The following is an 18657-nucleotide window of genomic DNA, read 5'->3' on the forward strand; positions in this document are numbered from 1 at the left end:
CAGTATGAATATCAATCAATATCATGTCTTATAGAAATTATTGATAAAAGAATTTACAATTTTTTACAAAATCAATTACAAGACGATTTAATAGCATTAAAGCAACCAATCAAAAAAAAACTACAACATTTCAACAATAATGATTTATTAGTTTAAATAAAAAAATAAAAACAAAGTAACAAAAATCATATTTGCCTTACAGGACAATCTATTATAGTTCTCTACGCCTTTTTTCTTCAGAAGAAAAAAGACCTCTATTCCTAAACACAATAAATAATCTCGTATAGCACCTTTAATTCTAAATGTACAAGAAATAAATTAAAACTAATAATTTAATAGGATGTGCGGCACTGCCATAACAATTTCGAAACTCTATCTTGGAATATATTTTTAATTGTATACAATAGACTATATATTGAGGAGCGATCGACACAACGGATACTCTCACTATTATTTCCACTAAAGTTGTAAATTTTTAATACCCTGTACAAGTGTTTGGGTATCTACCTGTCGTATTATCGATGAACACCCATCACTGAAAACTTAGTCCATATTTCTGAGTCACCTGTGGCGTGTGCGTCGAAGCCACGGCCATCAACAAAGGAACATCGTTAACTTCCACCTTCAACGCGGAAGTCAACAGTTCGATGCTGCAGAACTCGCTGGCCAACAACAGTTGAGCTAGAGCGCGCGATCTCAAACACAATTCTTGTAATTTCTGTTCGATATGCTTCAAACACTGCAAAAAAAAATGGCGGTGATTAATAAAGGAAACCATAAATCTGGGGATATTTACAAACAACGAGATTAAACAAATGAAAATCGTATTTAAATATTTGTTTCAAGACATCGAGAGAACTAACATACACCAGTCTGGTTAATAATAAAAACAAGAGATTCCAAGGCTAATGCAATAAAAATTTATTTTATTTATAGATCAGCCAGCCACAGATAATAGAATTTTTTACGTATACTGTAGGTTCTATAATGTATAATTGAAAAATATTTCAAAAGCAACGTAAAAAGCCAATATAACAATAAGCCTACTTTGATAAAATAGTGTTTGGAGTGTAATTTCAAATAATAATGATATTTTTGTAACAAACTAAAAAAATACTCACATGTTGAGTTGGAATATGTGCTTTCCACATATGTAACAGAGTTTCAAGCATATTAGCTACCAATTGTGACATACCAATTCTAACACCATTTGATCCTTTATCAATCACATATGTATGACTAGACATAAGTTGAACTTCCCTAAAAAATAACCATGTTATCACAAAATGAGTTTAAGTAAAATGTTGTATGATCATTTACCAAGTATCAGTACTGGCTACAACGGCTAAAGCTTCTTCTACAGGTTGATCTAGTAAGGAATGTTGAGTCTGTCTAGCCAGATTCTTCTTCAGCTTAGATTCCCAATGGGCTTGTGGACTTGTAGTTCCTTGTAGGACCATATCAGGGATATACTGCTCTACCAAACCTTTTATTACAGTTGAAGAATATGGAATCGATGGTTCCAAACTCTCTGAGACTGATGTCCTGTAATGTGTACAGTTACTGTTAAGACATTATTATTTTTAGCAAGATGTAACATACCTTGGCATAGGAATATTGACAATTTTCATCATTTTTCCTGTGTTCTCAAATACAGGACTGGCTGGTTTTTGCTCCTCCCTGGTGTCAACGCACATGTCACTGGTAAACTCCATTTCGGAAGCGTTCGACGGAGTCTGTAGTCCTTCCACTTGTTCAGAATCGCTGCCATACCCGGAGAAATCCAGGCTGATATTGTACTGAACCGTAGCAAACTTGTCAAACACTTTCTCGCCCAAGGAAAATCCTTCCAACTCGATGTTTTTGCTCTTCATGTAGTTTTTGACGACTTGCGGATATTGCTGCAGATTGAATTTCACCTGAGAGTATTGGTACCTCGGGCTGGTCAATTTTTTGTTTTCCGGTGGCTCGCTCTGGGCACGAGTGAACGTTTTCGATTCGTTTGGTTTAAACGGAACGACTTTTAAGTCTTTTTCTTCGAGGCAGAGCGACTCGAGAGATGACCGTGACTTTAGACACCTTTTATCGGATTTGGATAAATCGGAAACTTTAGTATCGACTCTCTTGAGAGGTTCTGCTGTTGTTTTCGAGAAGTTTAAGGTGGAAGGTCGCTTGACCGTGGATATCTTTCTCCGTGCCCCAGATCCAATCGTCGAGCATTCAGTTTGAGCTTCGTCTCTCTTCAAACCAACCAATTTATCGTTATCACCCAGAACAAAAATCACATTGTTCTTTTCACATGTAGCGTCCAAAACAGCTTTGTTCATATCACAGTAATCGATTTTTTCGTAGTCAGTCTTATTCTCTATATCATTTAAGGGTGTCGATTGTACCAGTTTTTTGTTCTTTGAGTCAATAACACTCAAGTCTTCATAATGAATATTAGAGCATTTTCTTGCATCCTTCATATCTTTTTGTTGTAATGTTCCGGATGATTCCGCGTTATTCATCGCGGCTAAATCACCGTGCGTTTTTACTTTGGTCAATCCTCTAGTCGCTTTCTGGGGTTTTAAAGTTTTCTCGTTGTGGTTCTTTTTATTTTTCGTCTGCGACGATGGCGACTTTGGCTTATTGTTCTCGTCAGACAACATCTCCCTCAAATGATCTTCGTAACTCTTGTAGTACTCTTTGGGAATGCAATTATTCTGACTGAAAATCATTTCCGCATATCGGTTCTCTCGTTCAACACTGACCCTTTCCGTGTGTTTTCTCTCGATGGAATTAAAACGGATGAAGTAGGTGAGCGAGTTCAGTATTTTCGTTATGATGCGGTTCTTGTTAGTGCCGGTGATTACGGTTTGAGCAATTTTGACTGGGTAACCAACAGCACCGTACATATCGACTAGTTGTCCCCAGAGAGCGTTATAAGGAACCTTAGAGGAAATTATGTCTCTGTCGGTTGGGAAAACTGTTGAAACCCATCCTAGGTGGTGCGTGAGAACTGCTGTGAGCAATGTACTGATGAAACTAAAAATAACATGGATATTATTAATTAGAACGAAAGAAAATGTTATCACAAACATACAAATTCGTGTCCTTGACGTCGTAGACCTCCACCAGCTCACAAAACTCTCTCAGGAACTTGTCGCCGATGAAGCCTTCTCCGCCGAAACCCTTTCTAGTGTTCTTCTCCGCGTCAGTCTTGAAAAAGTTCACGAAACTAAAATTAAAAACATCAGTCCGGTCCTGTTTCCCGGTGGGGTACCCGTTGAACGAGTTGACGAGACGCATCCTGCACGAGTTCTTCTCCACGCCCCACAGAGCTTCGTTCGAACTGATTCTTCCGGTCTGGCGAAGTCCATTTTCTGGTACTAGCGAGTTAATACTGATTCGGTTATCACAATCGGTGGACAGCGTCTGCCAGAGATTGATCAGGATGCGGGGGGCGTTCAGGATGTTGACCAGGCCGCAGGCGGTAGACTGAGCGATGTCCATCATCGATGATATGAATACGGCAGGGCGATAGTAAGCTTGTTCAATCGACTGGCGTGTGCGCCAGATGAGAGCGTCTAAGAGGGCGATGTGTTCCATCAAAAACTGAATAAGGAATCTGTAAATGTCCGTCACTCATCAAAATAATCAAAAGAGCCATAACTAACTCACTCTTTAGATTCCGCTGGTATTTCTACGATGATACACAGTCCCAATTTGCTAACTCGATGACGATGCTTCGGCAGAACTTCCTCAGTGGAATTCGGCAATGACGTGGAGCTCTGCTGCAATGACCTCGTCGAATTCCTCAGCAGTCTTTTAAATGCATAGCACGACGGGAATGAGTATCCTAAAATAGGCGAGGTTAGACCGGCTGTCAGGATAAAATACCGGTAAATATACCTGCACAATTGGCGAACAATGACTCCCACGTAGAAAAAGTCACCGGTCCGGTACTGAAACTGGAGAACGAGTGTTCAGTGAATCCGGAGTCAACTGCCAAACTATTTCTGGATATGCTGCTGCTAATTCTAGGTACATCTAAAGGACTGCTCTGTAATCTTCTACAAACTAGAAAATATATCATATATGAGTTGCTTTGTGCTCAATTTATATTATATAAGGGTTACTCAATTAGTTCTTATTGTGTGTTTATGTGTTAAGTGTTAGGTCGGTGGTATAGACAACACGTCTGGCTTGACGTAACGTTTAGGTAATATTTAACGAACATGTCAAACGGAGTTTATTTTCATTTTGGGTTTTACTTAAATGGACAGAACTATTGAATTTAGTTTGGCTTGTGAACAAAAACCAATATATAGTGATGAAGAAGCCGTTACATCTTAAAACAGTGAAGAGAGTTTGGCTTGAATTTGTTTTTGATAAACAATTTTAGTTCCAACGGGATGGAGTAGTGTGGAATACCAACTGTGAAATAATCATTACATAAAATGACCCAAACAGAGTTAGCACACATTATATTAAAATAAAATGTCGAACCATTAACGAAACAATCAAGAGTGCGTTGTAATTTTGTTTGGGTTAATTGAAATTCTTAAAAATATTCGGAAGTTGTACCCTCTCGTGTCCTTGAAAAACACAATCATTTAAAAATATTTACAAATGCAGTTTCAACACCATTATCAATACGATAACTCACCCTATATATATCCTCAATAATCATGTGATAGTTCTTAATATATTTTTACATACGCTGAGATAACAATCTCATGTGAAAATAAGGTGAAGTGGTTAAATATAACTAGAGTATGACTTCAGTATTTCACATCGAATTACGGTTTATATAAATAATTTAAGAGCATTATTGAAATATTTATTTTCGAAAACAATTCCAAAAATCCGATAGGCGATTTGGTCAAAGGCCTATTTTCAAAGCGGTTTCTTCGTAAAAATAACAATTCTGGTTATTTTCAACTATATTTTGAGAATAAATCGTGAGAGCCAACGTGTGTCTCGTGAATTTACTATAGTTATCATATATAAAAATATCCGGGATTATTAAATAACATTAAGAACGAAAATTAAAGTACTCATCAAAGTTGTAAATAGATAGGCTCTATAAAACTCAACCCAATTATCACTGTATTTTTCGCGGGCTAATTAAAACATAACCTTCAAATCATGCAGTGGATTTTCTTTATGTGACGTCATAAACTCGACTTCTTCATTTTGTTAATTGTTCTGTTTCTAACGTGCATGACCCATTGTATGTTTTCAGTGATATTTTCTACGATTTGACATATACAACTTTTTCGGAAAGTTATAAGTTCATTGATTACTAATATTTATATTGATTAGGTTCGAAAAATGTTACTTTAGCGACTGTTAATTTTATGAGACTCTTGACTAATGTATATCTAGCCATTATTATGTGAAAAATAATGAGTATCACGTGATATTAGTCGTTTTTCAATTACCTCCATTAACCGTCACTAAATTTGAGCTTATTGCGGTATTAATCTATATGTTTATCGACACCTTATCGCACTGTAGTAGAAAAGGGATCGCTATGGATACTGAGATCGCTTCCACAGCGGGAACGTCCATTATGAGAGCGGGTCACGTTACCTTGGCATGCTAAACGAATAGATACGAAGAATAATCTGCTGATTTCTGATTCGTCTATCACGTGCCAAGATGCGGACGTGTCCATGCAACAGTTGTCAGATGGCATCAGGCCAACCAACTCATGTGAGTAGGATTTACTTAAAAATATACAGGCATATATATATATATATAATACTGCAGTATCATGATTTATATAACGGTTTTGGGCGTAAGTGGTCGAATATGAAATAGTTGCTTGTGCAGAATGTGTTGCGTTGGCAAGAAAATAATTGCGCTATTTTTTTTGATGAATTAAAGAAACATATTGAGCCTTTAAAGGGTTTCTTCAAACGGTGCGGACTAGGGCTGTATGGAGGTGCAACTATGTTTCCCAAGCAAGTTTCAATAATGTTACTGTCACTGTTATGTGCAGTTGTATTCCTTGTAACTGAGATGAATATCGCAAATGTTGATTAGTTGTGTTAAATGAACGTAATGTAACCAATGTGACTCTTGATTGTGTACAAATTGTGATCTTATAGAAATCCTCTTGAATTATAGCATTAATTTGATCATCAGCTAATTGCTGGTTCTAGGAAAAAGGTCGCGGCGTTCCCCCCGATAGATGGAGCCACTTGCAATGAAACTCGGGAAACATATATGATCGCAGCGACACCACCAGACATTTAGAGGAAATGTGAAACCTCGACTGTTACCTTAATATAAATGTATATAAACAGCGAAAGAGTGAAGCGCTTGGGGAGCTATTTCCGTTTGAAAATAGAGAAAAGTAATGAATATATATTATATGACTTTTTAGAAGATTGTGCTATAAAAAATATAATGAATGAACTTCATCAAAATCTGTTCAAATTCTGGTAATTTTGACGTAAAAATTGAGACATAAGACAAGAAAATACATCTTTAATAAGTCAAAAATTAATAAAAACCAATGATAATAGAGTTATAAGCAAAACTCTTTGATACATAGTATATTTTTATGAAACATTAGGGAAACACATAGGTCATCGACTCTATCACTAGTTGAACCTATTAAATATGTCCTGCTATTATCAAATAAAACTTTGCCGAAATAGTCACAGCTTAAACTAACACGGTGAACAAATGCTGATGACTTTTATTATCTCGGTGAAAAAATATGTTACTTACTTATGCTCCTTTGATAAAATTTAACTTGAATTATGACATTGATTTTGTTTCGTTAGACACCAGATGAATGACAGAAAACAAATTCAACAGCTATCTAGATCTCTTAATGTACAGCATCAGTTTTTCCCTACTACATTTTTCTTCTGTAAGTACATTTGAATCCCCTATAATTTTCACAGTGCCAAATGAGATGAATAGAGAGTGTCTGTGGGTGTATATTTTGGGTTTTAAATGAAATTTCATCATTTGAATGTTGATAAACCTTAGCAAGACTAATTGTCATCATCTGGTTGGGGTTAGTGAGATTTTTTCTTTGTGAAACAACTAGAATTCAACATCCATTGAATAAAATGTGTGTATCATCTTAATAGACATTCGTCAAAGATTTATATTTCGAAATATTGTATAAATTTATGGTTTAAACTGGGAATTTCTCAACTAATGCGCTATATATATCTGCATGATATCATAGCATAAATATTAGCTAATAATTTATACTTTCATACAAAATATTTCAAACATCGTCACTACATATATATAAAAACACTTAAAACATCGTAAACAGCATTGCCAGGAGAGTGTATAGAAAGTTTCAAAATAAATTGTGAAACTATCTAAACACCCATTCAACGTTCAGAAAATAAACATTTTTTTTTTCATATCCCGATAACTATAAGGCGAAAAATAACTTTCCGCGATGTACGCGAAACAACAATACGATTTGGACGCGACCAGATGTTGAAAGGCGTTGGAAACTCGTCAAAAAACATTAGTTCGACTAATAGATCCAACGACACTGATGAATAAGCGTCGGATTAACCAGGATCGAGCATCAGAACTCACCTAAAACCGTATCAGAGGCCGTGCTCCTATCAGAGAGGCGATCGCTGGTAGAGAACGTGCTGCTGCCGCCGGAATGTTCGAAGCTGCTGGGGGAGGACACGCGCGAGGGTTGGCTAGAATTCGAGATTCCCTGACGCCGACCGTGCGGGCTCTGGAATACCTGCAAAACTCGTTGTGAAATCATTCGTGTTTAACCACGAGCACTCCCGATCCTACGTGAGTAAACATCAGCTTCGTGGGGGAATTGAGATGGTGGATCTTGAAGTAGCTGCCCTGGAAGCTCATGGCTACCGAACCGAATACCATCTCGGAGATCTGATGGTAATCCGAGTTTTGTTTGGATATCTGCAAAAGAAATATCTGTATAAAGAAGAATGTATAGAAAAATTGAACCATTAGACCATAAGTTTTACCAGATATCCGTTTTCGTACGCTGAAGAAGCAAAACTGAAGTCTTTATTCATACAGCTTATAAAAAGGTTGTATTTCCAATTGTAGTAATAGAAATTTGTGGATATATAGTCCTTCCAATAAAACAACCGATGCGTGTCACCAAAAGCGTCGAATGTATTGCCAAATTCAATTTATAAAAACGTAAAATCCGTTTTAAACTCATTTAAGCATTTAGTTAGCATTTTTCTTTGTCATTTTACTAATTAGCATTATCCTAGTTAAAAAGAGACATAACAAAGTCTGATGCGTTCGAACATATAACCAAATCCGTTTATAAAATTATATTTATGTTGATACTGGTCGACACCGTTGTCATATGTCAATGTAGGTATATTAAAAACAACTCTAACCTACAAAATATTGTGGATGTATAATTAACTTTAGTAGTTTAAGTCCTTCAGTAAATAGGCATTAGATGCACTGTAATGTTAAAATTATGTGTTATAAGGTTATTTTCGTTTTATTATTTTATTTATATTGGTATTTTGTCAGAGTCAAAATAAACGAAAACTTAAATTTGATGCGGCAACGTTGCATTATAAATTTTGATGGCGTGCATTGACTGTTTTATTGCAACGACTATAGCTCTAAAGATAAGGTACATATTCCAGAAACTAACGTTGCAAATTTATCAACATTTTCATGTGAAATCATAAAAAGGTTCACCAAAATAATTAGTTCAATCAACCATAAAGAATCATTAATATGAACAAAACCAGGCAAGGAAAATATTTACCAAACTAACTTATGAAATAAGTCCACTGGTAGTTTGCCCACTCAGTATAATTAGTTGTTATTTATATAAACCACATCATTTTAAACAAAAATCTGAGCAAATTAGACTCAAAATTAAAGAACTGCACTGGTTAGTGAGGAAGGGATACTCCCAGCTAGACCTAAAATCACAGAGACTGGTTGGTCAGTCAATTATAAAGCCAATTCGGACTATGGGATGCAAGTATGGAGTTGCACTAAAGCATCAAACCGACTAGTAATCTAAAGCTACTAAAACAAAGCTCTTTGATTAATTACCAATGTTCATCGTTACGTAGCCAATGAAGAACTACATGATGACCTCGAAATGTACGAAGTTATCCAAGATTTTGCTTTAAAACGTTAATTAAGCCACAGTAACATGGAAGCAATACAGTTACAGACAACGCATAAGAAACGAGAAGATTGAACTAATCCACACGTACTTGTTTAGTGTGTAACCATTATTCTTAACTTTAATTTAAATAGGAAAATACATACTGATAATACTAATAAATTAATTTACAAATTAAGATTATAATAAGCATATCTAATGTAAGATGTAATAAAAAAAAATAAACCTATACATCTACTCACAAAATATCCGACGTTGTTGGTAACCTCGATGAACTTTTTATCTTGTTCCGTCTTGTCCATCGGAACTTTCTCAGTGGCATCATGGTCAAACAGTAACTTCCGACCACGGAAGTCGCACTCTTGGAATAAAAGGATCCGAACATGGTCGGTGCTAAATGCAGTGTTTTTGTAACTGTAAAAAAAGTATACGTATCACTCAAAATGTATATTAACGGTCAAAATGATCAACAATATAACGAGCTATAAAATAGTAGTCGGTTATGTGCGCAAAATGGAGTAAATCCGCAAAATATATTTAAACGAGATAAATGTGACACTAGGTCCGCCCTGTACAAGCATTTATCGTTGATCTAGGCTATCATTAACGAGTGTTTAAGTTATTTTTTAAGGGTCATTAATAGTGGAAGTGTAATAGAACCAGTATTTTTATACTTGTATGTTATTATATCACTGATATAGTTACTGCATATAATTTCATCGGTATAGTAATGCAGATCTGACTGACATGTTTAATATTGGATGAAATAAATAACAACACAATCTCTGACATTAATAATAACGTTTAATGAGGAAATAGCAATTAAAATATATACATGTAATTATATAACAACTTACTATTATAACGATTTTTTAAACGCAAAATGATCGATATATTAATATTGATAAATATAATATCTAAAATATTATGTCTATTAAATAATAAAATTATATAGTATTATATAACTAACTAACTTTATCCTCCCATGTTATATGTAATTATATATTTAATTTAATAAACAATTGTTAATTAAAAACAAAGTAATAGAGAAAACTATATTTTCCCAATAAATAGTCTCGTAAAAATGACACAAGAAAGGTTTACAAAACGATACTGAATATATTCAACTCATATTTAATTGACATTAATTGAAGCCCGTCTGGTTCCAACATCTGGAATTTTTACGCTTTCGTAAGCTTCCATTGCATTTATTCCATTCAGTCAAATACTGTCAGTACTGCCCAAAATACTAAGTAACAAAGCTGAATTAATACTTTCCCTATTACGACGATTGATGAAACGAACATAATCTAAGTGTATAGAATAGCAGAAATACACACCTGACGGGGTCTTCGTTAGTTTTTTGTTGTATAGCTTTATGTCGTGGAAATAGTTTATATAGAGCCATAGCATAGACGTTACACTATTCACATTCATGAGTAGCAAAGCCAGCACGAGTTTTGCCTCATACCCAGCTACAGTGAAAACAATAAATAAAAATCACGTGCGCCCGAGTCATATGATACACTTTATCTCTCTCGCCGGATCACTCGGGTCAGTCTCGCTTCGACTTGTAGTGGATGTTCAACTAACGAATGGACGTATGTATACCTACGCAAAACAGCATCAATAAGGTCATGGGACTATGTCGCACATATTTCACGCGAATGGAGGATGAGATAAAAATAAAAAATCAAAGGAACTATTCACACTGATTTACTTTATCTGATTCCAAAATAGATGTCATCCAGGAACATTTACAAAAACGATAGCTCCGTGATCAATCGAATTTATTTGCTAATTCGACAATAGGCTATATTTAAAAGGAATTGTCTATTTTTAGCTACGTGAAAGCGATTTAATAAAGGAAAAAAACAATGTTTACCGAACGATTACCAAGTTACGTTGACAATTTTAAAATGCCAAATTTGACATAGTGAGGTTAAATTATTGTTTCACATTTTGGGTAGATAACTAGTAATACTACAACCTATTGATTACTTTTTGTTTACCGAACCTATTAGAAGTATTTTTATATAAGTCTTTAATGTATAGATCAAACAATTTCACAATTTATTCTTAATAAAAAGCTCTTAACCGTTTTACTACCGACGACTCAATATACGCATATATTTTATTCAGTCAGACACATTTTAAATGTTATTTATCAGTTCGAATTCGCTATAAAATAATAAAATTTGGTCGCACTACATTAATAAATTATTATTTCATTAAAAAATTGAATAATAATGTTATCAATTTAAATAGTCTATGCTAGCTAACTAAAAATACACCAACGTTATTGTTTATTAATTCTGAATTAAATATTTGAAAATTAACAAGCTCCACACACTTTTAAAATTTTGTACATAAGTATTTAATATAACTTTCTATGCTGGTTTCATGTGAATAATTTGATAAATCTATCAAACTCATATAACCTCTCTTCTATGACATAACCTAGTTTGTTTCCTAGTAGTTTTGTATTTTGGTTATGTCGTGTTTTATGGACGCCCAAAATTGGCTTATCTTAACTATCTATAACGCTATAGGTTTTTGATGAACAGACGTATACTGTTTTCTTTGTAATAAACTACATTTTGCACAGGAATATTAATAATCTATTTTGTAAATAAGAAAAATGTCGGATTTGTAAGTAAAAAAAATTAAAACATTCTACCTTCTTAAAATTGGTTTTATCACTTTTTATGTTCCTTTTGTTTAAGAACTGAAGAATTTTTAAATGAGGATGATGGCGATTTTGCGGATGTAGCTGAAGCTGATGAAGAAGCTTTGTTACAAGATGATGAAGATGTGCTTAATTTAGTACCTGAGGAGGATCTTGGTGAAACAATAGATGGTAAAAATTAGCCTGATTAGTATTATTTATCATTATTTACGTCGTCTTTTTTAGAACCTAAAACAGGTGTAACACAAACTGACTCTAATAGAGCAGACAGAGAAAAGTTTTCAAGTGAAAGACAAAAAGCAGGGTCGTCAGATTCAAGTAAGATATATGTTCGGTTTAAAGAAAGAAAATTGATTTAGCATTTGTTTTAGCCAAATTTCGACAACAGCCAGGAGATAGAGGAAAAGGATTTCGGAGACAAAATATCAGACAAAATGGAAGAGGGAATTTCACTCATGGGAGGAGGTTCTTTAACAGGAATAATGCTCCTGGCAAAAATAAGACCGTATTAATTAATCCTAGATTTCAGGGTATTGTTCATGTAAATAATAATGGTAATAATAATAAAAATATACCAATAGAATTGTCATATAGTATATGTAATGTAGCTCGTTTAGCATGGGATAATACGCAAGGCATGCCACAGCAGCATTGTCCAGTTAATCCGTGGTCTTCTGGTGGGATGGGTCCACCTATACAACCTCCACCACATATGCAGCATTTCTCTGATCATCCCAATCAAAATATGCAACCATTGCAATTTGTGCCACCTCACCAACAAACCTTTGTGCCTCAGCCACTACATCAAGGCATGCATTCACATGCACCAATGCAGGTATATTAAAAGCTATTTAGTTTTTATGTGTTATGCCTATTTTTTCTCTACAGTCTCTGCAAAATCAGCCTTATTGGGATACACCAAATAATCAATATCCACCAATTCAGGTAAACTCAATGGGTGATAAGTATTTTATTTGAAACTTATATGCAGTATATTATAGGGTCATAATCAATGGCCATTCCCTGGTCAAGCTCCTTCTCCAGACAACTACATGCAAAATAATTTCCAGGGTCCTCCTCCGATATTAATTAATACTAACCAACCGCCGCCTCAATTTCCACCCCATAATCACCAGAATCAATCTTTGAATTTTGTACCTCCACGTCCCAATTTTCCAAACAATTCAAATATGAATCACTACCGGAATTATAACCAGGGATATAAGGAAAGGGCAATGAATAGGAAAAATTCGGGTGGAAATTTCCTACAGAACCGTAAAAACGTCCACGAGCGCTTAGGTGTAGTCAAACCGTCACAAACAAAACAGAAATCAATCAGAACAGATGAGAGACCACATGTGGTGACTGAAGTTCGCTTGACTAATGTAACTCCAGTAAAAATTGTAAGTAATGTTTATTAATTCATTATTAGTGTGTTGTGGACTTGCATTTTATTTTTAAATACGTTCAATGATTTATTTTCGTTATTTTATAGGAGGAAGACGAAGAGACCCGAGACCTTCGTCTAAAAATTGAAGAACAGAAACGGAAACGCGAGGAAGTGTTCAAGTGGAAGGAAGAACGTCGACTGCAAAAGCTCAAGCAGGTCTCTCCAGAAGTAAAACTCGTAGTCGAAGCGGCTGAGCCGCAACAGGAACAGAAAGTGTCTCCGCAACAGTTTAAGATGAAAAAACGGGCGAATAACATAGTCGTCACCAACGGCTATTCGAAAAAAGTCACCAAATATCAGAGGAATGTTAAAAATGCTAACGTTTCGACGGCCTCGGACATAAACAGTGAAGTTGTGCAGGTGAAGCAGGAACCCGACCTGGAATTGGATCCGAAACACCTGTCCAGCTTTCTGGCGGATAGGAAGGTCCTAACCAAGGACGAAACGTTAATGTCAACGCGAAAGGTAGTGATTAAAAACATCTCCACCAGTACTACCAACAAAAAAATTATACAAATTTGTGCGAATATTGGGGAAGTACAGGTAAGCATTATTCGACAGTCTTAATTGTCATGGGTAGCATATATGTTACAGTATGTCGTTTGAACTATGTACATCTATCGAATTTTACATTAAAAGTGATGAAACATATCAGTAAATTCTAGGTTGTCGAAAAATATCTTTAGTTTAAATATCAAGGTTGCTGTGATAAACTTCAACACTCTTAACAATAAGTTAGATTTAGAATGTCATCAAATATTAAACTAATGGTAGCTCACACTATTGTTAGTCGTTAATATATCTGTGCTGCAAATTGTTTAATTTAATAAGTAACTCTAAAATATTCTCAAGACAATCTTAATTGCCATGGGTAACATATATGTTACTGTATGTCGTTTGGACTATATAAATCTGTCAAATTTTACGTTAAAAGTGATGAGACGTATCAGTATATTCTAGGTTGTCCAAAAAAATCTTTAGTTTAAATATCTAGGTTGCTGTGATAAACTTCAAAACTCGTAACAATAAATTAGGTTAAGAATGTCATCAAATATTTAACTAATGATAACTCATACAATTGTTAGTCGTTAATATATCAGTGTTGCAAATTGCTTAATTTAATAAGTAACTAAAAAGTTCTCAAGAGAATCTTAATTGTTATGGGAAGCGTATGTATGTCGTTTGGAGTATATACATCTGTCAAATTTTACGTTAAAAGTGATGAGACGTATCAGTAAATTCTAGGTTCTCCAAAAAATATTTAGTTCAAACATCAAAGTTGCTGTGATAAACTTCAAAACTCGTAATAATAAATTAGGTCGAGAAGGTCATCAAATATTTAACTAATGATAGCTCATATAATTGTTAGTCGTTAATATATCACTGTTGCAAATTGCTTAATTTAATAAGTAACTAAAAGATTCTCAAGAGAATCTTAATTGTCATGGGAAGCATATGTATGTTGTTTAGACTATATACATCTGTCAAATTTTACGTTAAAAGTGATGAGACGTATCAGTAAATTCTAGGTTGTCCAAAAAAATCTTTAGTTTAAATATCAAGGTTGCTGTGATAAACTTCAAAACTCGTAACAATAAATTAGGTTAAGAATGTCATCAAATATTTAACTAATGATAACTCATACAATTGTTAGTCGTTAATATATTAGTGTTGCAAATTGCTTAATTTAATAAGTAACTAAAAAGTTCTCAAGAGAATCATAATTGTCATGGGAAGCATATGTATGTCGTTTGTACGATATACATCTGTCAAATTTTACGTTAAAAGTGATGAGACGTATCAGTAAATTCTATGTTCTCCAAAAAATCTTTAGTTCAAACATCAAGGTTGCTGTGATAAACTTCAAAACTCCTAATAATAAATTAGGTCGAGAAGGTCATCAAATATTTAACTAATGATAGCTCATACTATTGTTAGTCGTTAATATATCTGTGATGCAAGTTACTCAATTTGATAAGTAATTAGATAATTTAATGCCACCCTGTGCATTGTCAATTATAAATTAATGTGGTCTTTTTTCCCCCTAATTCACCGTTTTTATCCATCAACACATTTTTATGCCAAAAAAACCTTTTTACAATTTTAAGCCACATTTTTATATTAAAAGATATTTGTAAATGCCGGATTCATTTTTTTCTTCTATTCTCTCCCAGATGGACTTATTTATTATTTTAAACCCTTTTTTCTTTTATATTGTTCTCTGTTTAAATATGTTTTATATCGATCGTCGTTTTTCAGTATTCAAGGACAGTATTGTGTCAATAAAAGCCAAAGTGATATAGAAGATTCTTTTATGTTTCTAGTTTTTAATATTGTTGGAACATATTTTGATACATTTACCTTTAATATCAGTACTGCAAAGTAAACAATATAATTCGATAACTAGTGGTATATGTTAATATTTTAAAATTAAGAAAATAATAGATTTATTTAGTGCCACGAATGTTGGATAAAATATTGTTTATTTGTCAATATATCTTCGATTTCATCAAAATATGGCAGTTATTTATGGATTACAGGGTTTGATCAAAAACATTCTGCATAAAAAATAAATTGTTTTAGTGGTTTACTCTTCATACTGTTTCCTCCTTATTAAATGTTTTGTAAATAACCTTTTCCATTAGGAAGAAAAAATATTTTGATCAGACCAAGTATTAAATGTAAACTGCAATAATTATAATGTGCCATATTTTAGGTATACTTTTGTAGAATGTAGGAGTAACTATTTTGCCTAGATTTGTCGCAAGATAGTTTCAGGTGCAATTTTACAATTTCAGGTTAATAATTTTCAAGGCATTTTTCTCTTTTCTCATATTTTGTTGTTGCCTATTTTTTTTTAAGTTTAGTTTTTTTTTTCAAAATTGAGTTGTAGCTACACTATGCAAGTTTTCAGAATATTTGGTTCTATTTAATTTACGGGTAATAATGTTTCGTTTATTTGCTTTTTTTGTTTTTTGTTTTACTTGCATAAGTGTATTTGAGGAATTTGTACTATTTTATGACGCCTTACAAGTGAATGTGATTTTTAATATAAGACTGTTAATTATTTATATTGTCGACGGGATATCATGCTCTTAGTATATTTTTTTTTGAAACGGAACTTGTGTTGAACATAAAACTTTTTCCGAATATGCCTCTTATTAATATTAATAGCCTATTTATTTTGGAAAATTACATTTACAATTCAGATAGGCAGTCTGTGTCCATTTTTTTTGTTATTAGAATGCCCACATTAATGGAATAATCATGCCTCTGTAGAATCTCGTACAGTTTCTCGATAAATTTGTGGGTATTTTATCGAATCTTTACTGTTTGAAAAACCGATGGTTGACATTTGAATTTTTATGTTATATCTTAACATAATTATTATGTAGATTTCAAGGGTGCTTCATATTTGACTTGTTTTGTGTGATTGGTTTAGAGAAAGATCCAAGATGTCTTCGGTCAGTTAGGAATTTATAGAGCTTGTTGCTTTTTTAGACGCACTGTTATGACATTTTAAATATTTTCGTGCTATTTTAGTTCTGATCTTTGACTAAATTTTAGGGAAATAAACGAGAAGAATCAATGAAGCACCCCCAAAATTTGTAGATTTGTATTTGAATGGGAGATCAATTGAATGGCAACATCAATTGAATTTTTACTGTAAAATTAGATCGTCATTAAATATTTATCGTTCTCCTGTTCAAAATCGACCCCCGCCCACCGTAAACGTTAACCCCCCCCCGCCTCTTTTAATATTACTTTTAAGTTCACAGTACTCGCCGTACCATCCAGCTAAATGACTTTGTTACTGCATTTCAGAATCTGCAAAGGGATATAAACGAGCGTCAAGCAACGATACTTTTCAAAAGCGTTGCTTCAGCTCATAATTTTTTTAAGCGCTACCAACGGCACATGCTCGATTTGTCGATGATTGAGGTGTCGCTGAGTCCAATGTCGGAGTCAGAATAGACTACCTGTTTGGTTTGGTCGCCGTTCACTCGCGCGACCATTCAGTGATTCTATCCAATGTGTGCGTGTATGTGTAGGTTAAGTGTATTTTATCGGCTACGGGTCGAGTAATTTGACGAAGCCGTCTCTTAAATATGTTTTAATTTGTACGCATCCAATGTATCATTTAAATTATATATCTCGAATGGGGAGTGTTTAAGGTGAAGGTCTTGCCTTCACGGATACGTTGTTGTAATGGAATGAGGCGACGTTGAACGACACTGCTCCCTAAACACTCTCCTGTTCACCATATAAGAATAGGAACGATTATGTAGAAGAAATGTAGTAGATAGATATTTAATTGGGGTGATATTCTTCGAAAACCAACCAACTTTTTTCTTACTTTAAGACGTTATTTTTGAAATAAAAATTGTTATTTTCTACTGTAGACGTTTTACGTATACGTACTTTTTACATAAGCTGACAATGTTCTGTTCAATTGTGTTATTAAGACCATAATGTTATAGAGGTGGGTCCTGAAGTTTTAATACAATTTAATTTTAGAACTGTGTTTTTTTTAATTCCTACTACCTATTTCTTTTTATTTAGGGTTGATGGTTAGTTGTTAACTTTGAGGAAATATTTGTTGAAATTTCCTGAAACCAGATTTTAACGTATCATCTGTCCACTTGGTATTTCGATTGATTAGATATGGTAACTGTGTTCTTTACGTTCTTAATCGTATGGGCATTTGTTTTTATTTATTGGGGTTTATACTATTTATATATCATTATTACATTATAACTTGAATTGATGCGAAATGTTTTTAATGTAATGTTTTATAATTTTTTCATTTTGGTTTATTTGTTGGATGAAAATTCTGTTTTAGTTTTATTAGATGTTTAATCCTATTTTGGGCATTTTTTTGTTATATTCATTTATACAGATTCATTTTTGTTATATGTTTACCAAGTAAAACGATAGCACTGTTACCTATAACTGTCACATAATGTAAATCAAGTCCTGGATCTATCACAGTAACAAGAACGATTCTATCGCTTTCAACACTTGCAACAAAGTAGATTGTGAGGTAATTTCAGTTCTCACAGAATTTCTTTATCAGTTTAGAAATAATAAATCTGATGTCTCTATTTTGATCAGGTACTATAGTGTATCAAACATATCTGTAAATAAAGGAAGAGTTAAGGCCATGAGGACTTATTGTGCCTTTTTAACGATTGATGAAGAAAGAAACTTTGGCATTTTTGTCCATTTTGAGTCTATACAAAGAGTTCAAGAACCTAATTCTAGACAGATTGAGTAAAAATCTGACTTGAAATATATGCGCATCTCTTAGGGTTTATAGATAAATTACAATATGAAAAGTAGTGTTATGTCTGGTCAGATATTTTATTATTAGGAGTGAATCTT

The 18657-nt window shown here is 33.7% G+C and overlaps 2 protein-coding genes across 5 annotated transcripts; one reads left to right on the plus strand and one right to left on the minus strand.

Moving 5' to 3' along the window:
• Window positions 1-128: 128 nt before the first annotated feature.
• LOC143201943 (folliculin-interacting protein 2) lies at window positions 129-10693 on the minus strand. Its single transcript, XM_076413161.1, has 11 exons — window positions 10474-10693; window positions 9376-9547; window positions 7789-7917; window positions 7573-7732; window positions 3895-4062; window positions 3664-3841; window positions 3086-3610; window positions 1603-3027; window positions 1321-1545; window positions 1122-1260; window positions 129-739 (listed from the first exon to the last, which is right to left on the minus strand). Exons 1-11 carry the CDS (start codon window positions 10539-10541, stop codon window positions 533-535), a joined length of 3396 nt encoding a protein of 1131 aa, XP_076269276.1. The 5' UTR covers window positions 10542-10693; the 3' UTR covers window positions 129-532.
• Window positions 10694-11595: 902 nt separating this feature from the next.
• Window positions 11596-17792, plus strand: LOC143201945 (uncharacterized). 4 transcript variants are annotated; one of them, XM_076413165.1, is made up of 9 exons: window positions 11596-11785; window positions 11860-11993; window positions 12048-12140; window positions 12194-12376; window positions 12431-12657; window positions 12711-12767; window positions 12824-13225; window positions 13318-13815; window positions 17098-17792. In XM_076413165.1, exons 1-9 carry the CDS (start codon window positions 11775-11777, stop codon window positions 17245-17247), a joined length of 1755 nt encoding a protein of 584 aa, XP_076269280.1. In that variant the 5' UTR covers window positions 11596-11774; the 3' UTR covers window positions 17248-17792. The 4 variants fall into 4 exon arrangements, with proteins under 4 accessions (XP_076269280.1, XP_076269283.1, XP_076269282.1 ...); XM_076413168.1 differs by lacking the exon at window positions 17098-17792 and adding an exon at window positions 15532-15697; XM_076413167.1 differs by having other exon boundaries at window positions 11617-11785; window positions 12893-13225.
• Window positions 17793-18657: the final 865 nt, after the last annotated feature.

Source organism: Rhynchophorus ferrugineus, unplaced genomic scaffold (assembly GCF_030347505.1).
Source record: "Rhynchophorus ferrugineus isolate W39M unplaced genomic scaffold, kcgeb_rfMv2 rfM9, whole genome shotgun sequence".
Lineage (NCBI taxonomy): Eukaryota > Metazoa > Arthropoda > Insecta > Coleoptera > Curculionidae > Rhynchophorus > Rhynchophorus ferrugineus.

Bases quoted from the DNA above. Each gene is read 5' to 3' on its own strand.
- LOC143201945 (XM_076413165.1), top strand. The intron at 11,994-12,047 runs GTAAAAATTAGC...CGTCTTTTTTAG, and splicing joins TCTTGGTGAAACAATAGATG to AACCTAAAACAGGTGTAACA. The intron at 13,226-13,317 runs GTAAGTAATGTT...GTTATTTTATAG, and splicing joins ATGTAACTCCAGTAAAAATT to GAGGAAGACGAAGAGACCCG.
- LOC143201943 (XM_076413161.1), bottom strand. From the start codon at position 10,541: ATGGCTCTATATAAACTATTTCCACGACATAAAGCTATACAACAAAAA. The intron at 9,548-10,473 runs GTGTGTATTTCT...CTTTTTTTACAG, and splicing joins ACTAACGAAGACCCCGTCAG to TTACAAAAACACTGCATTTA. The intron at 740-1,121 runs GTGAGTATTTTT...TTTTTTTTGCAG, and splicing joins CACATATTCCAACTCAACAT to TGTTTGAAGCATATCGAACA.